The 22,592-nt window shown below is 40.6% G+C and overlaps 2 protein-coding genes across 5 annotated transcripts in view; one reads left to right on the top strand and one right to left on the bottom strand.

Annotated features, from left to right (window-relative positions):
* Positions 1 to 22,592, bottom strand: part of Ak1 (Adenylate kinase 1) — a 140,518-nt gene that overhangs the window by 60,414 nt on the left and 57,512 nt on the right. The window lies entirely within an intron of this gene.
* Positions 5,399 to 6,583, top strand: LOC136872088 (lanC-like protein 2). Its single transcript, XM_068227331.1, has one exon. It carries the CDS (start codon positions 5,399 to 5,401, stop codon positions 6,581 to 6,583), a length of 1,185 nt encoding a protein of 394 aa, XP_068083432.1.

Raw genomic sequence — 22,592 nt, 5'->3', positions numbered from 1 at the left:
TTAAAGTGCCTATACATTCCCTTATATTTTCCACTAAAATTTGTATGATTGCAGTTATGCTTGCCATCGTGTTATCCTTATCTGAATTCTTTGCTAGATTTAGTTTCCTACAAGTTCCTTCAATTTTTCCTTACTTCCACAGACATTTCTATTTCTTCCCAATCTGCACCTCCTTCTTAGTCTCTTAATTTCTCTGTTATAATGAAGTGGGTCTTTACCATTCCTTACCATCTTTAAAGGTACAAACCTGTTTTCCCATCCCTAAACACTTGCTTTAAACCCATCTCAGAGTCCGTTTACATTTTTATTTATCGTTTTCCACCGATCATAGTTATGTTTTAAAAACTCCCTCATGCATGCTTTATCACCCACATGGCACTGCCTAATAGTCCTACTTTTAAGACCTTCCTTTCCATCACATTTATTTTTAATTCGACAAAAACAGCTTCGTGATCACTAATACCATATATTACTTCGGTTTCTCTATACAGATGATCTGGTTTTACCACATCACCTCCTAAAGTATACGAGCTCCTTCGTTCAGCACGTTAGACAGGTATACAGGAAATGTGGAATATGATATGATAATAAAGACTAGGCTTAAAACCGAATCTTAAAAACCTATAACCAATGGAGAATCTTGTCTGTCTTGTGGCTTATGATATGGCGCGTAGAGAAAGACTAAAATATGACAGAACTAGTGATAGATTTTATGGAGTGTTCAATGCAAGGGTTGGGTATACGATCAGTGTATAGCTAAATGGCCCACATTAGCCAATAAGTTAGCTACTCTTTTTTTGTTTGAAACGGTCTGACAGATAAGTTCACTATCGCTGCTGCCTGCTTTCTAATGAAGAATTTACAAGGGTCCGAGCTTTACACCTTATTTTAGAAGGCGATAAAAGCTGTGGAGTATAGTGGATTCCTTGTGATAAGAACTGTGACGGATAGTCACAAAATAAATGTCTTCATTAGACATTAAGGGCAATCTCAAATATTCAAATGATCATGTCCCAATCAATCGAGAAACAGAAACTCTAGTCCTAGTTTGCAGGTACTTGCTTCATATTGATCAACAGAGGATGGAGCATGACATTTGCGTCAGCAACATCTCACTCCTTAGAGCTTCGACACCACTTATAGAACTGATTATGCATCATGACAGAGGTGGACTTCGTTATCCAAAACCTTGTTTGGTTGTTCTGAGTAAGCATTTGCAGGAGTTTGTTGAAACTATTGTGCCCTGCTGTTGGAAGTGCTTCAAACTTACGAGCGTAAAATAAGGACTCTCCATTTCTTCCTTTTCAGAGTGCGTTCTGTTACAGTGTGAGGTCAAAGAACATCAGAAAAATGTTCGTGATATACTAACTGTTATTGCATTGTCAAGAACACAGAAACTTAGCCACCATGCCGTCGTCCAGGAAAATCTTTTAAATTGTAAGATGAAGAGGACAACTACGGCTTCATTTACAGATATTTAATATTACTGATGTAATTTACGAGCTTCAGTGAACATATGCATATGCATACTGTGATGCATATTGTTTTGTAGGCTGTCATCATTATAATTTCTTTAGAACATTGTGCCTGCCATCTAGCGGATAATTTCTGCCTGCCTATTCGCAAAAAGCCTCGCATAGAGCAGGCAGTGTAGGAGGATAGAGACGGCAGTGATGTCTTCTTATGTTAAGAATGGATCTTGTGACAAGTGCTTGTGAAAATTCGCTGATTTACAGGTAATTATGATACTTAAAAAGAAACCACGAGCTCTGAATATTGCTTATAATCCATTTTTGCTGTAGTGCAAATAATCCGTTAGTATGTTGTTAACATGTCTTGTTGGTAACTTGTTTACATCACTATCTTGAGGTTATGAGTCACTGTAGTATGGACCCCACAGTCAACACGAATTTATACTTACTTACAAATGTGTTTAAAAGTGTTTTTGAGAATATATACCGTATTCAATTTACACACACGTGAAAGACAATACTAAAAAGAATTAGTCTTTTTAATGGGTCTCCAATTCAGAGTCTCACATCACTGCCTAACCTAACTTCGGTTTAATACTTTTCTGTTCAAAGATTTCTGGTCCGGATTCGCAGTATTGTGGCACTTTGATGAAATATTGGGTACGATGCGCATTGGTATCACCCAAATATCACTATAAAATTTGTCACAAATGGAACATAATAATTGCTTTTACACATATCAAGTGAAAAATCGCAATATTGACCAACAAAGGCTTGAGTAATTTATGCAGCAACCATAGTGGCAATGTTCAGTTATTGTAGGTCTTGCACAGGAGTTCCATTAAAATCCTGTCTTTCAGATTGTGGGTACAGATCGGTAAATGGTGTTTTTGTGGGAGGTATACTGTTTGAATAACAGAATCGTAACACATTTGTATCAAAAGTCTTGAAGAAAGCGTTAGGGTACATTAACCCCTCCTTATCTTGAAAATGAATTAAATACACTGCAGGACTATCAGTTGCAGGTCTAGTCAGGGCTAGTTTCTTGTTCTGCTACATGTATCAAATATCCGGCTATCATTGCCAATGAAAGTAATGACAGAGTAACTACAGATTATGAAAACAGAAAAAATTATCATCACTGCTGAGTTAAGGATCAAATCATTTGTAAACACTTTAAAAAATGTTTTGTTAAATCAATGATACGAAACTTTGTGCCCCTATATTTTTTACACTACCGTCTTATGTAAACAGAAGTTCAGTAGGCCTACCTTGAACTGGTTTTTCCGGATGTTTATCTGTTGGATTTGTCTGTATTTGCTTGAATTGCTTCAATGTATAAAATAAATACATTTGTTAGACTTTCTGGAAGTAATGACACGTGCAGTGTTGCAAATATCATGAATATTATGCCATGTTTGAAACATTTCAAACAATGTATAGTTTCATTGAAGCTGTTCCTGTTCCAGATTTCTTCTGGGCTTACTTTCTCCAAATTTCTGAGGTCAGCAATAATTTCTGTCCAGAATATTACTTTAGCCCTTGCAACATTCATCTTTTCCAAATTTGTAGTGCATACTTAGTTAATTTGCGCAGAAGTTTCACTACCAATCGTTTTTTGCAGGAGATTCGGCGTTTTCATATGTTCTGCAGCTACCACGTTACAATTTACCCTGCAGCGTGACCTCGAAAATGTTGTGAGATGGACAGCGGGCAATGGTATGTTGATAAACGGGGTTAAAAGTCAGGTTGTGAGTTTCACAAATAAGAAAAGTCCTCTCAGTTTTAATTACTGGAAGTAAACTTCCTTTTGGTGAAACTTCCTTTTGGGGGTCATTGTAAATATCTAGGTGTTAATATAAGGAAAGATCTTCATTGGGGTAATCACATAAATGGGATTGTAAATTAAGTGTACAGATCTCTGCACATGGTTATGAGGGTGTTTAGGGGTTGTAGTAAGGATGTAAAGAAGAGGGCATATAAGTCTCTGGTAAGACCTCAACTAGAGTATGGTTCCAGTGTATGGGACCCTCACCAGGATTACCTAATTCAAGAACTAGAAAAAATCCAAAGAAAAGCAGCTCGATTTGTTCTGGGTGATTACCGACAAACGAGTAGCGTTACAAAAATGTTGCAAAGTTTGGGTTGGGAGGAATTGAGAGAAAGAAGAAGAGCTGTTCGACTAAGTGGTATGTTCCGAGCTGTCAGCGGAGAGATGGCGTGGAATAACATTAGTAGACGAAAAAGTTTGAGTGGCGTCTTTAAAAGTAGGAAAGATCACAATATGAAAGTTGGAATTCAAGAGGACAAATTGGGGCAAATATTAATTTATAGGAAGGGGAGTTAGGGATTGGAATAACTTACCAAGGGAGACGTTCAATAAATTTCCAATTTCTTTGAAATCATTTAGGGAAAGGCTAGGAAAACAACAGATAGGGAATCTGGCACCTGGGCGACTGCCCTAAATGCAGATCAGTATTGATTGATTGATTGAAAATTCCTGCTCAAGTATTGTGATCTTACATTTTTAATATATGGCTAGGTACAAAACTCAAAAATATAGGCCTGTTGGGATCTAATGGGTGGTGAATTTGATGTACAAGGTTTGCCTCCTTTCCACACAAGGAGTGAAACATGGCAACATTCACTTGACAATTGACTGTCACAATTCGGAAGACTTGGAATCCACAGTCTTCAACAGCCTGTAAGGCCTCGCGCGTTAATATGGCTAGTTGATCTCCTGTCAGGCTGTGTGCAAAATAATATGGCACAGGAATCCTGTAATGTGTGGAATGACCTTTGAACAGGACACAGAGCAATTTATTAGCAAGTTTGTCTTCAATACCGACAGCACCTACCTCTACACCAGTTATTCCAAGAAGCATATCCAAATTCCTGTCATAGACCAGCTTTGATTTTATTGTCATCTATGATGCGAGAACCAGCCTTTTCATTATGGTGCTGTGAGGATTTATTTTCTGCAATCAGACGAGCTCGTACCAAAGTAATTCATGTCTCTCCTCTGAAATGGCGAATTAAGTTTTTAAAGTTTTTTTTGTGTGGTAGCTGGTAGATGAAAAATATTAAGAGATCTTAGGAATCTCTATCCTGTGGATGACCTTCCGGACAATAAATAATATGCATACCTTTGCAGTATTATCTCTGAATGTATACTTTTGTTTACAAAAAGCTTGAATCTGCTCAAGCAAGAAATTTACTTTCAAATTACCGTGTTCAGATAGTTCTGTAATTATATTTAGTTGACTGTCAATTCCGTGTTAACTGTTTCATTTTTAAGTTGATGCATCTTTTCTTTTAAAGTGGTGATAATATTTTTATGCTTCACTATACTTGCTCTTTGTTTCCTACATTTTCTGTCCATTCTTTTCAGTTTCAAACCTACTTTAATGTTGTATAGTTTAATAGAGCACTGTGTGCCTATGGTTTTACATAATAGTTCAATGATAATACAAAGCACGCACCTAACGGCAAAACGATGCGTTTCAGGAGCCCGAGCGGGAATCAGTTTCACGACTAGCGAGGCCTTGCATTTCCCAAGTATAATAACGTACGCAACGCTTCATCCACTGCCTTCGGGCATAGAAGCTCTCCTGTATTTTCCTCTTCTTTCCATGCAACTCTATTTACAGCTTGTTAAATGCAGTTGTAGAGGGCAACACCATTTTGTAGCGGACGTCTGAAATATTATTAAAGTCGATCTTGGTGATCTTGAGTTTATCCAATGTTCTGTTGAGTCAACTCTTTACTCTATGATTTCAGTCAGCTAGAATGTGTGAATATAGGCGTATTATAAGTGAAAACTTTTCTGTTTGGCTGATAAAATATAAATATGCACCAGACAACCACATTTTATTTTTCTTAAATTTCCTCGGAATTACACACATGAATTTTATAACATGTAACAAATGAGTAAAAAACGTGCACATCGAAATAATTATAGTGATTACAAGTCAGAAAGCCGTAGTCAGCTTCTAAGTGACGAAGTGAGCGTAGAAATTGAAAGCACTGCTGAGTCTTTATTATCGAGGATAGAATTGGATGTAAATCAGGATCCTCCATCAGATTACTCTGTGTATACTGGAATTTCAGGTATAGCATTTTTGTTCTTGCTATTAGGTGAAAGAGTACACGACTCTTTTTTCAATCGGGCTCTGGAATGCATTGAAGAAGTTCTTCCACGTTTAAGAAACCGTAACGTAAGTTTTCTGACAGGTGATGCAGGTCCCCTGGCACTGGGTGCAGTTTTATTTGCTAGAGAAGGAAATGATAACGAAAAAAGCAATCTGATTTCTCAACTAACAGGACCTCTCCTGCGTACGGCACTGGATTTAGATTTACCGGATGAGATGTTATATGGAAGAGCAGGCTACCTCTATTCTCTTCTTTTTATCAACAAACATCTGGGAGAAGACACAATACCAGTTTCTACTATTCGGCGAGTAGTTTCTGCTATTTTGTGCTCCGGGATAAACTTAGCCAGGCAAGAACAGTTTGATGTTCCACTTATGTACAAATGGCATGACACATACTATGTCGGTGCAGCTCACGGTTTAGCTGGCATCTTATTCATGCTACTGCAAGCGAAAAATTATCTAGAACGATCTGAACTGGAAACTTTAGTTTGTCCAACAATTGATTATTTGCAAGAAGTACGATATCCTTCCGGAAATTTTCGGTCTTCTTTAGATAGTGAAAATGATAAACTTGTACAATGGTGTCACGGAGCGCCAGGTATGGTGGACCTCTTCTGCTTGGCATACGGGACATTTGGGAGGGAGGTTTATCTCGATACAGCGCTGGAGTGCGGAGAAATTGTTTGGAGAAGAGGCTTGTTGAAAAAGGGTTACAGCATTTGTCATGGAGTAGCTGGAAATGCGTATTCATTTTTAAGTTTATTCCGGGCAACACAAGATCTAAAACATTTACACAGAGCCATACAATTCGCAAAATGGTGTAACGATTATGGTACACATCAAGTTCATTACCCTGATCATCCAATGTCATTGTTTGAAGGAGTTTCAGGGGTAGTCCATTTTATTTATGACGTACAACAACCTGAAAGAGCTGCTTTCCCAGCATATGTATTGTAATAATAACGTGAGACCTACACCACTGTTACTACCAGTTGTCTTTCAGAAATCGTTAACTTCATGCCCTGTCTAACAACTGTTAATGAATCACGGCACGTATTTTAGATTTTCAAGGAAAGGTGGAGTAAAATAATTATAATTTTATCTTACTTAAAAAGTTTCTAAAAATGGGCATTAAAATAGAAATAAATACAATTAAAAGACTTGATTTATGAGGAATGGAAAATGGTATTCAAAATATTTGATGACTTTTTCAAGAGAATAAAAATATATGTTCTGGTTGAAGCATAAATAATTCTTTGTACAGGAATTTTACTGTTGTTGAGAACTCCATTCAGGATTTTTATTTCCGTGGACTTTTGGTGCAGGAAGTATTTGACAGCCTGTATTACAGTTCTCGAGGACAGAGATGCTCACGCTAGGCTTTTCGTCCCGCGGGCACACAGCATATATACGTAAGTGGCCGGGCGAGCAAACAGTGTCTGCACTTCAGCGACAGCAACGTTGTGGTTACGTCACAGGCCGTGCAAGGTCAATGTACGGTGAACGTTCATCTGAATAGTAAAGGAATAATTTTAATTTTTCCAGTGGACAGAAATCGAGATAATTTTCAGAATAATTTACTTTGTAGTAAATTAATTATTTTTGTTTTGCTTACGTAAATTGACCGGATACAATTAAGAGTTTACCAGTACCTCAAAATATGTATGTACTGTACGCAATGAATTACAATTTTCACTATTATATTTTGAGAGAGTATGCTTTAGAAACATTCCCATCAGGAATAGAGCGGATAGGCTGTGGCTTCTTGTTGCTTGAGTTTAAATGATCTGATAACCTCATCAATAATCAAATTACGTTTACTGGGAATAGCATTAGTAGTTCGTTTATTTATTTGAAGACTTACTATATAATGAATAAGGAATGCTTGTTATTGGATTCACAATATTGTTGCACTTGAATCCTAAATAATCTTTGTCCTCCTAATTATGAAACTCATTCGCTATTTAGAGGCTAGCTGTTATCAATGGACGTCTAATGTTAAGTTTTAAATAATATTTTCAGAAACACAGTAAACAGAGGAAGTCACATATCGCAGCATTAAAACACTGTAAAAAATAAAGCATTAAACTCGTTGAAGTATGTAAATATATTACGTTTTGATGAATGAATAACAGGAATTTTAATTCTTTTAGTGGAAATTCTGTCATTCCCATCCAAAGAATTGTAAGTATCTTGTACGCTTCAACCCCTTAAATTTGTAAATTATAACACGAAAATTGTAAAGTGCCAATTTTCTTTGGATGTGTAAATAGAGGTAAATAATAATAATTTCGTGTGGCTATTTCTAGCCGGGCGTAGCCCTTGTAAGGCAGACCCTCCGATGAGGGTGGGCGGCATCTGCCATGTGTAGGTAACTGCGTGTTATTGTGGTGGAGGATAGTGTCGTGTGGTGTGTGAGTTGCAGGGATGTTGGGGACAGCACAAACACCCAGCCCCCGAGCCATTGGAATTAACCAATGAAGGTTAAAATCCCCGACCCAGCCGGGAATTGAACCCGGGACCCTCTGAACCGAAGGCCAGTACGCTGACCATTCAGCCAAGGAGTCGGACAATAGAGTTAAATAAAACCATGTTTATTAATATCGAGCACAATATAAATCAAACTAGAATATTTTTAAAAGTTCGGCTTTCTTGCGATTATTGGGTCGTTTACAAAATATATCCTTTACTCCAATCAACATTTCATTGAATGGTGGGAGGAGAGCTTCGTAGTCACAATCGAACATCACCACTTCTGTCCTGTGCCGAGTTGTGTTCGTTTTCCCGCTAGAATGTTACGTACGCTAGGTACGTAAGCTGCCCGCATTTCAGACAAGGGAGCCAGGCTACACTGGGCTAACCCAGCTGAGCAACTCTGCTCTAGGAGCTTATCAATTGGGAGCGTAAGGTAGATACCACACGGTCCCTAGCTGAGTTTAAGAGTGATTTCACTTCTTTTGTGCACCAAGCTCCTCGTTTTCATATTGGAAACATTCTATGGCTTGGTGCAGTAGAATACATCCACGGTATATCTTGTCTGTCGTAAGGGGCAAATCAAAATGGAAACAACCAGGAGCTCTCATCTCGGGCTCCTAGATGAGTCTGAAATTGCTTCCACTTACTCCTGCTAATGGTCATTCCTATCCGTCTTACCTTCGTGAACTCTTGATCTCTTCCGAAGACGTAACGTTTACGAAGCATAGGGAGTTCTTCATTGTCATCCCTTTCGAGATTGTCCTCTATGGCCGGCACCTTCATTTTTCGAAGAAGCGGTGCTCTCCTGATTATTGTTAAGGGAGGATGGTTATCCAGTTATACTTCTTAAAACTTCCCTGTGGGTGTGGGTGGTGGAATAACACCCACGGTATAACCTGCCTGTCGTAATATACGACTAAAAGGGCCCCACGGTCTCTCAACTTGGAGACATTTGTGGCTACGGGGCACTTATCTGAGTTCTGGCATTGCTTCCACTTACTTGTGCCAGGCTCCTCACTTTCACCTATCTTATCCGACCTCCCTTGGTCAACTCTTGTTCTTTTGCAATCCGACCGGTATTCGGTATCAAGGCCTAGGGATATCTTAATTTTCACGCCCTTCGTGGCCCTTGTATTTCTTTGGCCGATGCCTTAATTTTTCGAAGTGTCGGACTCCCTTCCACTCCCCCCACCCTCTGATTAGTGTTAATAGAGGATGGTTGCCAAGTTGTACTTCCTCTAACAATAACCACCACCACACCCATCTCAACTATTTAATGTTTGTTTTCTCTCCTGGTTATCTGTTTTACAATCAGAAAAATCCCATCAAATTCCAGAGGTTAAGGAATACGCGTTTAAAATTTGAATATCTTTATATCTTTACTGACTCGGCGGCTGTACAATACATTCACGGTATCTCCTGCCTGGCGTAAGAGGTTAATAAAAGTGGACCTTTGCCGAGTCTGGCAGTGCTTCCACTTATTAGTGGCATGCTCTTCGCTTTGATATTTCCTATCCTACCTCTCTTGGTAACTCTCGTTCTTTCCCCACCCCGGTGATATTAGTTTTGCGAGGCCTTGGTAATCTTTCATTTTCACATTTCCTTCGTGGTCCTTGTTCTCCTTTGGCCGATACCTCCATTCTTCGAATTGTCGGACCTCTTTCACTTTCCTTTTGATTGGTATTAATAAAAGTTGGTTGCCCAGTTGTACTTCATCTTAAAACAATCACCACCACCACCACCACCACCACCACCACCACCACCACCCATTCCCCTGTGGGTGGGGGCAATATAAGAACACCCACGGTATCCCCTGCCTCCCGTAAGAAGCGACTAAAGGGCGATCCAGGGGCTCTGAACTTTGGAGCATGGGTTGGCGACCACGGGGCCCTTAGCTGAGTCCTGGCATTGCTTCCACTTACTTGTGCCAGGTTCCTCATTTTCTCTATCCTATCCGACCTACCTTGGTCAACTCTTGTTCTTTTCCGACCCCGATGCTATTAGGTTTGCGAGGGCTAGGGAGTCTCATTCTCACGCCCTTCGTGGCCCTTCTCTTCCTTCGGCCGATATCTTCATTTTTCGAAGTGTCGGACCCCTTCCATTTTTTCTCTCTGATTCTGAATCTTCGACGCCTACTTCTAAGTCATTGTGCACCCTATAGCCACATTTTCCACTTTTCTTGCTGCATCAGTATCTTACGGACGGTCTATTCTGGTTTACAGGTAATGGTATCTTCTCGATGTGTCCATAGAAAGATAGTCTCTTTTCCTCATATTATTGTTATTATTAAAATGTCCGCCTTAATTTCACTTGATTTCAGTAACTGTTACTGATAAGAAAAAATGTCAATTTGTCATTTTGGTGCAAGTAGCAACATTAACATCACCCTGTGTAAGTTTTATGCATACGATTAAAAAAGAAATGACTTTCTCCACCTGGAAATTGCCCCTAAGAACAAAGTATACAAAAAGACAAGAAGAATATGAAAAGTAATTGTGAGTTGGTTAGAACATTTTCCCCTGTGGGTAGGGGCGGTAGAATAACACCCACTGTATCCCCTGCCACCACCACCACCACCACCACCACCACCACCACAACCACCACCACTTTCTCTTTATTTGAAAGCTGAGCATGTCTCTTGGATTTATGTATATTTAATCCATGGGCAGAATTGGAACAGAAACCACACAAAGGACAACTATGATTAGCCGGGTTATTTATTTCATCGCCTCTTCTGTACATTCCTGGGAACAGTTACGACTTCTGGTGATGTGGATGTTAATTCCTTTCTTAGTAAACTGGTTCCCGCATCTTGCACGATTTATAAAATTAGGAGGCACAATGTCGACTGAGGTGGATGGGCTATGTCTGTCATTCGAAGTCATCGGTTATTTATTACTTTATACACTCATTTTATGAACGAATATTGCCCATAGTTTTAAATGTTGTTTATATACATGGCATGGACTAGAATACAAAATTTCTGAAAACATCTTGCAAGCGTTTGCTTTACGCTTTTTCATAGTTACGTAAGAGGAATTATATATGCACTACCGTATTTTAAAAGTTAAAATTGTTCTATGTTTCAATGTTACTTACGTAGACAAGCATTTCAAGACGGTGGATGTATAAATAGCGGTAAACAATGACATGGCAAGCATCAATAAATGCTTCTTTCCTCAGTTTGGGAAGGCACAATCCAATTATGCCTTCAATAGCACCATAAAGCAAAACATAACCAAACACAAGAGGTCTAATTTTTACATATATTTTTTAATAGTGGTTAACGTCGCCCTAACACAATGAAGGTTTTTGGCGACGAAAAGATAGGAAAGGGCTAGGATTGGGAAGAAGCCACTCTGGTCTTAATTAAGGTACAGCCCCAGCATTCGCCTGGCGTGAAAATGAGAAACCTAGGAAAACCATCTTCAGGGCTGTAGGCGATGGGATTCGAACCTATCATGTTTCGAATGCACACAACAGGTCTAGAATATATATAGATTTATTCAGAACTGAACAAACACTTCAGAAACCAGAAAAATCTAAATATTTACGGGTCATACGAGTAGCCTATATTAGGTACAGTTGACACTACGAATTTAGATGATGTCGCAGAATGGACAAAGATCCTTTCAAAGGATGCAGTATTAATTTCTGTAATATGGATAGATCCAGGTGAAATCGTTGACAGAAGTGGACAAGGCTTTTCGGTATCGTTCCCCTTACTCCAATTATCAACTCAATCTCTTCGATATTTCCTAGCCCATACTTTCAGCGATATGTTGTTACTACTACTACTACTACTACTACATATTTTCATTCATTCCTTGAAGGGGGAGGCGGTCCTCCTAGACGGTGACGCCGTCTCTCAGGCCAGGAGATTTGTATCGGGGAAGGGGATGTGCGAAGAAGGTGAAAGGATTGGCGACAGTGGCCTGTACTAGGAACAGTCCAAGCATTCGCCTCAGTGCAGGAGAATGGAAATCTACGGAAAACCATTCTCAGGACAGCCGACGGTAGGGACCAGCCCATCTCCCATCTCCGTCCCCCGAGTACAGAGGCGTAGAGCCACGGTAGAATCGTGATCACCCCTCCTCTACTCGGTTGGCCGGTCGGAGTGCAGAGCTGTCGGACCACGGACCAGCCATGGCCACTTGTGGGCCGAGACCAACTCTGCATCCGCTGACGTGGTAGGTTTGTAGATCATCATCGTTTCTGTCCGACTCATTGGCCTACTGGCCTTCGGTTCAGAGGGTCCCGGGTTCGATTCCCGGGAGGGTCGGGGATTTTAACCTTCATTGGTTAATTCCATTGGCTCAGGGGCTGGGTGTTTGTGCTGTATCCAACATCTCTGCAACTCACACACCACATACAACACCACAATAACAAGCAGTTACCTACACATGGCAGATGCCGCCCACCCTCATCGGAGGGTCTGCCTTACAAGGGCTGCACCCAGCTAGAAATAGCTACACGAAATTATTATTATTATTATTATTATTATTATTATTATTATTATTATTATTATCATCATCATCATCATCATCATCTTATCTTCATTGATGTTATTAAACAGATCATGAGAGCTGGTAAATCTTCCGTAAAATATTAAATATGTAGTAACTCGAAGTCATGACACCGTTTCTCAGAAACAGCTGAATTTATGTATTTATCGTATCAGAAGCACTAATATACACATATAAATACAAACTGTACAACCAAAAGACAAATTTTTAACAACATAAACAATCATAACATAAAAAGAAGCTCCCAATGTGATAGATCTGGACTGTATAGGTGACTTCCTGTCGAGCACAGTGCTTGGAAAAGTAGACGCGTTGGTTACTTAATGTGAAGACTGTCTTTAGAAATGACGAACAGCAATGGAAGGGTCTAAGAAGGCCACAGAGCAAAGCTATATAGTTTTTGACCAATAGTTAGCAACTTTCTGGGACTCAGGTGTTGCTTGCAAGAGGTCTTCCATAGTAGGCCTATATATAGTAGGACACAGTTTGCCTTGGAGAATATGAGGTGTTATCTGTGTAGAAGCACAATCACATAACAGCGAGTCTACGCGAAAATCACAATTCAACATGGTAGATTTGTATCTTGTAACACCTGAGTGCAATCTATTGAGAGATTTCCACGTTACAGCTGAATAATCATAATCTTCTTCTTCTTCTTAATCTGCTTACCCTCCAGGGTTGACTTTTCCCTCGGACTCAGCCAGGGATCCCACCTCTATCGCCTCAAGGGCAGTGTCCTGGAGCTTCAGACTCTCGGTCGGGGATACAACTGGTGAGGATGACCAGTACCTCGCCCAGGCGGCCTCACCTGCTACGCTGAACAGCCTTGCGGGGGGATGGGAAGATTGGATGGGATAGACAAGGAAGAGGGAAGGAAGCGGCCGTGGCCTCAAGTTAGGTACCATCCCGGTATTTGCCTGGAGGAGAAGTGGGAAACCACGGAAAACCACTTCCAGGATGGCTGAGGTGGGAATCGAACCCACCTCTACTCAGTTGACCTCCCGAGGCTGAGTGGACTCCGTTCCAGCCCTCGTACCACTTTTCAAATTTCGTGGCAGAGCCGGGAATCGAACCCGGACCTCAGGGGGTGGCAGCTAATCACACTAACCACTACACCACAGAGGCGGACGAATAATCATAACACTAATAGAAAACAAGAAAGAAAAAGAAAGCAGTCACATAACATAGAACAGCTCTGGAAACAGAGATAAGGAGAGGAAGAAGACCATAGCAAGAAATGAAGTATTAATTTAACGTGCTCTGTGAATGTGTCTTTCGATTAAAATAAAATATTTTTACAAGTTGTTTTACGTCGAACCGACGCATATAGGTCTTATGGCGGCGATGGGAGAGGAAAGGATTAGGAGTGGGAAGGAAGCGGCCGTAGCCTTAATTGAGTTACAGCACCAGCATTTGCCTGGTGTGAAAATGGGAAACCACCGTAAACCATTTTCAGGGCTGCCGAGAGTGGGATTCGAATTCACTATCTCCCGAATGCTGGATACTGACCGCACTTAAACGACTGCAGCTATCGACCTCGGTAATAAAATATACTAATAATAATAATAATAATAATAATAATAATAATAATAATAATAATAATAGTCGTACGCCTTCAACTACTGTGTGTAGACATGTTAATTTGACGCCATCTGATCAAATTCAACACTACGTTTTACTGTAGGCGTACTAGATGGCAGGGTAAACCATCTCTTGGACGTCTAAGGTTGAGTTTAATAAATTTTGTCGGGTGAACTCCAAATGTGTTAGCAGAGAAATTTTACACGCGGACATCAAAAGAACTTGGGATCCCGAGGCGGACACTCTACCACTGTTCCACAGAGGGAGCTGTGATGTTAACAGTTCTAAAACAGGGCTATTAGTTTTGTATTTATCCTTTGAATAATTATATTCTCTTTCAGAGAACCTCTTTAGATTAATTTAAACTGGTTGAATTTGAGTGGCATGTCTTTAGTTGAGATATACTTAGATATTTTGTTGTTTTCTTTTGTATTATTATCAAATATGTGAAATAAGATGCATGCAAATGGTTACGGTTCTTACAAATTTGATAAGAAATAAAAATGAAATGAAGTCAGATAAAATTAATCTTACGATTTACCCTACTTTTTAACATCTGGTGACCGCCGTAAGTCTGTATTTTAATCAAGCTTTGCTGTCCAAAAAGTGAACGGAAGGTGAGTGCAGTATTGAAAGTGAAGTAGTCACAAATGACAGAAGATGGAACGACTTAACAAAGGTAGGACGTTTGTTCGGCAATGCATTACGAAGAAGTGAATGACATTTACTTGATTCTTGCAACATTTCTAATCACTGAAAACCGTAACGTAAGTCGAATGTAGCTAGGCTAGAAAATTTAATGGCAGAGCTGCACATGTTGGATGTAAAAAGAATATATCCACTATCGGATAGTGGCCAAGATGACCAGATTGTAATAACAGAGAGACAAAGTACCGAGAAGTAATATGATTGTTTTGAGGTTAAATCAGAACAAATGCAATTTTTTCAAGTAGTGGTTCATTTCAGTAAGTTGATGTATTAGGAGGGAAGGTGTTGTATCAGACAATTTACGAGTTGTCTAAAATGGAATGAAGATCTCAAAGAGTGACTAAGATTTTGGTCTCATTTTCGAAAGATCCATGAAGATAACACTTTCTTTCTGATTAGTGTTAATAGAGGATGGGTGCCAAGTTGTACTTCCTTGTAAAACAATAATCACCACCACCATCAGTTGCTCTGCCATCCAAGTATAACACGAATAGCATACTTTATTCACTGTAGCAATTTCCCACATTCTTTACAAGATGTCACGTAAATGGCAACATCGTGCCAGATGTGTGCAAAAATTAAACCGCGTTTTTACAGAAGGGAAGACTGACTCAGTAAAGCAACATCGCCTTTCGAACGTCTGAAAATAGATTTCAAGGGACCGCTATTTTCAGAAACTAGTAATCGACAGTTGCTCACGACTATCGACGAGTATTCAAGATTCCCACTTGTAATTCCTTGCAGTAATGTTTCAGCTTCGACCGTCATAAGCAAATTATCCACCCTGTTTTCTGTATTTGGAACACCATCTTTTATACGTTCTGATCAAAGTTCTGCATTCATAGCAGCAACTTAAACAGTACCTTCGTTCAAAAGGAGTAGCTACTAGCTACAACCCTCAAAGAAAGGGGTAAGTTGAGAGGTATAATCGGAAAGACTATAGAACTGGCCTTAAAATCTCGAGGACCTTCAATTAAGTAATGGGAGACCGTTCCTCAGGAAAGCTATAGAGTCTCTTGTATGCACAGCTACTAACACATCACCTAATGAACGTATGTTTACTCACACTACATGCAATGCGAATGGATCAATTCTACCGACATGGCGAACAATGCCAGGCCTTGTTTTCATGAGAAGAACCGTTTGTGCTAGTACGTTCAACCCATTGGTAGAGGAGGTTCAAATTATAGAAGCAAACTCTAATTATTCTTACGGTCGAACGTCTGATGGAAGACAGATAACTGTGTCTAATAGACACCTTACTCTGAAGGGACAGATGCATGTTTTAGAGGACCGGGCTGGATTCCAAGTGGAAGACTTTGGAAATAATGTTAACCGCGATACGGCTCGCCGCCTCGAAGTTCAAACACGATAGAAAGTGATGGTGCAAATGGGAACGAGGATTGCGAAAGAAGAGAGACAATATTGGACGGGAATGATGTACCCCGAAGCTCTGGCCGAAGAGTGAAACTCCCACTTCAGGCTACTTACTGAACTATGTATTAAATTGATCTGGGGAAGAATGTAATGAGTGTAATAGCAACATCGATTCATTATTAACATGATTCCTTACGAATATATAGCTTGAATCGATTCTTTAGTAGTTCATGTATCCATAGCATCTATAGTTTATATGTTGAATAAGACCAATGTCTGATCTTAACTAACTAGTCCCATTTTCACACCAGGCAAATGCTGGGGCTATTTAAGGCCATGGCCTCTTCCTTCCCATTCCTAGGCCTTTCCTGTCCCATCGTTGCCATAAGACTTATCTGTGTCGGTGCGACGTAAAACAAAGTGTAAAATAAAAATTTTAAAAAGCATTGCTTCTACATACTTGTGCCATTTTTCTCACTTTTACCTCTCCTATCGGACCTCACTTGGTCAACCCTTGTTCTTTTTCGAACCCGACGGCATTAGACCATTCTTGGCCTAGGGAGTCTTTCATTTTCACGCCCTTTGTGGCCCTTGTCTTTTTTGGTTGATACCTTCATTTTGCGAAGTATCGGACTCTTTCCATTTTCCCCTCTGAATTAACAGAGAATGGTTGTCTAGTTGTATTTCCTCTTAAAACCACCACCACCACCACCACCGCTGCCGCCATTACTGATGATTATTGCTTTAAGGAACATATTCGAGCTTGCAATACTATTTTTCTTACTAAACCCAACTGATAATTAGTCCGGCTCCATGGCTAAATGATTAGCGTGCTGGCATTTGGTACCAGGAGTCCCTGGTTCGATTCCCGGCAGAGTCGGGAATTTTAACCATAATTGGTTAATTTCACTGGGACGGGGGCTGGGTGAATGTGTCGTCTTCATCATCATCATTTCATCCTCATCACGACGCGCAGGTCGCCTACGGACGTCAAATCAAAAGACCTGCATCTGGCGAGCCGAACTTGTCCTCGGACACTCCCGGCACTAAGAGCCATACGCCATTTCCATTTCAACTGATAATTTAGTAGGAAAAGGTTTGCGATCCAAACGTTGTTTTCCCATGAGACTGTCAATTCATTATTACTAGAAAACCCGTTTCCAACTCCTAGGCCTTTCCTATCCCATCGTTGCCAGAAGACCTACCTGTCTCGGTGCAACGTAAAGCAACTAGAACTAGAAAAAAAAAAGGACCCGCGCTGCTCTGCAGCAGTCGTTATAAATAGAATAACTCGTCCTGATACGCCCGCCGTAGTCATATTGTTTTGCCTGTCCTTTTCAATTGTTTTGTGAACCTTTAATTAAAAGCGCGTTGCGGTACGCCGCAGTTCGTAGTCAGACTTCATCCATTCTGACGTCATCATGTCGTCTGTTTGGTAAAAATATATCCATGTATTCAACTTTTTATCCTGCAGTTCTTGATGTAAAGCTTGGTATTGTGTCGTAGAAAGCAATGGTATTTTTAATCGCAGTTCTTCTATATAGAACGGTTGTCTTGTGAGCTCGTAGGTTAGTTTCAAAGGAGCGTTTTTTGCCAGGTAGAGAACATTTTAAAGTTACATGGCCCTCACTCTTTCCAGTGTAGCTAGGTTATCCTTCCACGGGTGTTCCTAGATAATGTCTAGGGCGTATGCCATGACGGGGTCTGTTTGTACGTAAACTTTTTTCTCTTGGCAGTATGTAAGTTATTAGGAACGCTCTGCCATCTGTTGAATATATTTGGAAGCTGGGAAATGTTAGAGAATCAAAGAGTATCTAGCAGGGAATAGTATTCTTCCGTGATCAGAGGAAGTGTTTACTCTCTGGCTTGACAGGTACTAATCAAACATGACTGCTTGCAATGACATTGAAGGATGAAAGTCCGGCTCCATGGTTAAATGGTTAGCGTGCTAGCCCTTTGCCACAGGGGTCCCGGGTTCAATTCTCGGCAGGGCTGGGGATTTTAACCATAATTGGTTAATTCCAATGGCACGGGGGCCGGTTGTATATGTCGTCTACACCATCATTTCATCCTCATCACGATGCGCAGGTCGCTTATGGAAGTCAAATCATAAGACCTGCCTCTGGCGAGCCAAACTTGTCCTCGGACACTCCCGGCACTAAAAACCATACGCTATTTCATTTCAAAGGATAAAAATCGTATACATCAGGATTCAGGATATTAGTGAACTAGCAGAAGTACCCGTTCTTCGTACGGGTTATCAGAAACTGGTTTAGTTACTCATACTACCGGTGTGACTGACTTCATTAGATATTTATATCACTGGTGTATTTACTTAAGTACGTAGAAATTATTTGTCATGTTTGGAATTATAATATATCTTCTTCTTCTTTTCTTCATGGGGGCCTCTAAATATTAGTTCCTAATTAGCGCCAACCTCTAAAATATTTTGCTACCATGTTTTTCCTTCTTTACCACCTAGATATGCCTGCTCCCTTCACAAAGCTGCAGGTTTAGTGTAAGTATACTTCCGCTAGAGAGTACCACAAATATAAATATTACTGAATGTATTTGTTTGATCCGACATTTCATAACTATTACAAATGATCAAGGAAATACGCGATGCATAAAAGAAACTACTATAATTATCGAGAATTATAATTCTCAGGGCTTGTCACTCATGTCGCACATCATATAATGAATCTGAGTATAAATGTTGAGAAATTTGTTCAAGTCATGGGTGCACCATCTTGACAATTATGTACAGTATATACTGTAGGTTGTTTTCATGGTTACAATGATCGTAAAAGTGGACCAAAATATCGACACTAATAACATCAATGATCCTACTACTCCATGATTTGATAGAAAATAGTTTAAACTATAGATAACAGACTCCGCAAAATGCTGAAACCTAAGGCAGTACGTAAAAACGGAGGCCCGTCGGCAACCGATGGTCGTTGTACTACGGAGTTCTCCGGGCCTATTATTTCTATACTTCATTTCCTTTTCATTCCCACCCAAAGGAGTGCTATGAGCGTCTTACACAACAGTTTATTTTTTCCAGATAGTAAGTCATATGTGTATCAATTTTGGTTGGCAGCTATGCCCAAACGTACATGCATAATCTAGCTGCTGTAGGATCCTGGAACCGGGCGAGTTGGCCGTGCGCATAGAGGCACGCGGCTGTGAGCTTGCATCCGGGAGATAGTAGGTTCGAATCCCACTATCGGCAGCCCTGAAAATGGTTTTCCGTGGTTTCCCATTTTCACACCAGGCAAATGCTGGGGCTGTACCTTAATTAAGGCCACGGCCACTTCCTTCCAACTCCTAGGCCTATCCTATTCCATCGTCGCCATAAGACCTATCTGTGTCGGTGCGACGTAAAGCCCCTAGCAAAAAATAAAATCCTGGAGCGGACGTCGCCATGGTTACGGCCATTCGTTTCTTTATCCGATTCCTAGAGTAGGTGTAGTGTGGTTCCAATATCTCCATAACGGTTGGTTTTAGGGCCTTAAAACATGGTTTTCGGGCCCGAAGGTTTACCGTGTTTTGTTCTTTGCGTCAAGGGGCTTAAAATGAACTTTGTCTCGTCCTTGTACGACAAATTCGATTTCGCCTATATTAGCCTATTATTTTAATATTTTTATATGTCCACCGTCGCCCCCCTCGAATTGTTTTGAAAATAAAATACAGCCCATGTTACTCACTGGCAATGTAGCTTTCTATAGGTGAAGTAATTTTTAAAATCGGTTCAGTAGTTTTTGAGTCTATTCGTTACAAACAAACATACAATTTTTTCCTCTTTATTAGTATAGAAGTGTTAGTCGCTTAGCAACCTGCTACGTACACATTGTATTTCGGGCTAGGGTAAGCCTTCGCCTGCAATTATTGGAGTGATCATTTAATGATTTTATTTTATGATTACTCAAAGTTGGCTGTACTCAGAGACCTGTCATGTCTCATGATTCACCGGCAGGTAATTCCGGAGATAATAGAATAAACATGAATCAAATCGGTCCAGTAGAACAGACGGATGGATTTGCCAAAGCTGTTTGTAGTAAACTCCTTTAATATATAGATTAGTTTATATCTCTTACGGTAATTCAGTCACGAACATGTAGACCACATGATGCGTCACTGCGAACAGGAATGGGAGCGTCGATCTTTATATTTAAGTAGCAAGGTCGAATAGACAAGCATTGACATTGTTGGCAACGAAAAATTGACCTTGCATTCCTTTAAGGTCGGGTAGGGGATAAACATGAAACTAGCTAGAAAAACTGTGAAATGCACTATTGTTCGTTCGTACGGGATCCTCCTACACATGCAGTTGAGATGTTGCTGTTGTTGTTTCTTTAGGTTCGAGTAGAAGCGTGAGAGTAAACAGGATAAGCTGATCTTTGCAAAAATACTCTGATGAAATAAAAATAAAAAACTTATTTGATTTTAATTCAAGATTTTCTTCTTCCTGGCCCTTTCTCAGTGATTAGGAATCGGCACTTTGTATGGATTCAGCCCAGTTTTAGAGCCGGATGCCATTCCTAACGCCAATCCGATGTTGAGAGATGTATTCACTATTGCGTGCTTCTGTAGTGGTTTATAGTGTTAAGTGTTGTGTGTAAATGAAGATATGGTTTGAGGCAAACACAAACAAATAGTCCCCGAACCAAAGGAATTATCTGTACACAATTAAAACCCCCGACCAGACCGTGATTCGAATCCGTGTCCCGCTCAACCGAAATCAAACACTTATGGTAACCCTGCATGTGACCTGAAAAAGTCCCCCTGTGAGTGGGGGCGGTAGAACAGCACCCACGGTATCCCCTACCTGCCATAAAAGGCGGCTAAAAGGGGCCTCAGGGGCTCTTACCTTGGGAGTGTGGGTTTGCGACCACGGGGCCCTGGACTTGCTTCCACTTACTTGTGCCAGGCTCCTCACTTTCATCTATCCCACCTGAACTCCCTTTGTCAACTGTTGTTCTTTTCTGACCCCGGCGGTATTAGGCCTAGGGAGTCTTTATTTTCACGCCCTTCGTGGCCGTATCTTTCTTTGGCTGATACCTTCATTTTTGGAAGTGTCGGATCCCTTCCATTTCTTCTTTCTGATTAGTGTCATATAGAGGATGTTGCCTAGTTGTACTTCCTCTTAAAACAATCACCACCACCACCACCACCACCACCACCACCACCACTTGGCACTGCTCCCACTTGTGTCAGGCTCCTCACATTCATCTAATCCTATCCGACCGCCTTTGGTCAACTCTGGTTCTTTTCCGACCCCGACAGTATTAGAGCATTCGAGGCCTAGGTGGTCTTTCACTTTCAAGCCCTCCGTCGCCCGTGGCTTTCTTTGGCAGATATCTTCAATTTCCGAAGTGTCGGATTTCTTCCATTTTTCTCTCGGATTAGCATTATATAGAGGAGATGGTTGCCTAGTTGTACTTCCTCTTAAAACAATAATCGCCGGGCTGAGTGGCTCAGACGGTTGAGGCGCTGTCCTTCTGACCCCAACTTGGCAGGTTCGATCCTGGCTCAGTCCGGTGGTACTTGAAGGTGCTCAAATACAGTACGTCAGTCTTGTGTCAGTAGATTTACTGGACGTAAAAGAACTCCTGCGGGACAAAATTCCGGCACCTCGGCGTCTCCGAAAACCGTAAAAGAGTAGTTAGTGGGACGTAAAGCAAATAACATTATTATTATTAAAACAATAATCACCACCACCTCCCTTCGTTTTCTTTGGCCGAAACCTTAATTTTTTCGAAGTGTAGATACTCTTATTTTCCCCTCTGATTAGTGTTAATGGAGGATGGTTGCCCAGTTTCACTTACTCTTTAAACAGTGTTTACCGCCGCCGCCACCACCACCACCACCACCACCACCACTTTCATTCCGTCTTCTGATTAGAGTTAAGTAAGGTTGGTTATCTAGCTTTTCCCCGCGAAACTTTAATCGCCATCGTTGTTTTACAAATCACTCTAATGCCGAAGGAAAGAAAATAATATAATTTCCATTTTCTCTGATATCTGAGAGATAAATATGGGAATGAACATTTTTTACAGGTGCCTTTCCCCTTTTACTATGCTAATGTTTATATTTAATATGCAGCGATGCCTCACTGTAGCAACATGGATCAGGTTCTGAAATTCCTAGTGTGATGTCACCTGGAGCGAGACGAGAGCGTAGGCTACTGTCCTTAACGCTCTCTTGGTCACCAAACTAGAATTCTGGACTCGAGGGAGGTCACATTTCCGAGTAGACTGTGGTAGTCTGAGTTTCGCTTGTTGTTTCTTTAAGAG

The sequence above is a fragment of the Anabrus simplex genome, chromosome 4, assembly GCF_040414725.1.
Source record: "Anabrus simplex isolate iqAnaSimp1 chromosome 4, ASM4041472v1, whole genome shotgun sequence".
Taxonomy (NCBI): Eukaryota; Metazoa; Arthropoda; class Insecta; order Orthoptera; family Tettigoniidae; genus Anabrus; species Anabrus simplex.
Note: the sequence above shows the minus strand (reverse complement) of the source record. Positions and strands in the feature narration are given on the sequence as shown.

Excerpts from the sequence above, each read along its gene's own strand:
- LOC136872088 (XM_068227331.1), top strand. The coding sequence starts at position 5,399 with ATGAGTAAAAAACGTGCACATCGAAATAATTATAGTGATTACAAGTCA.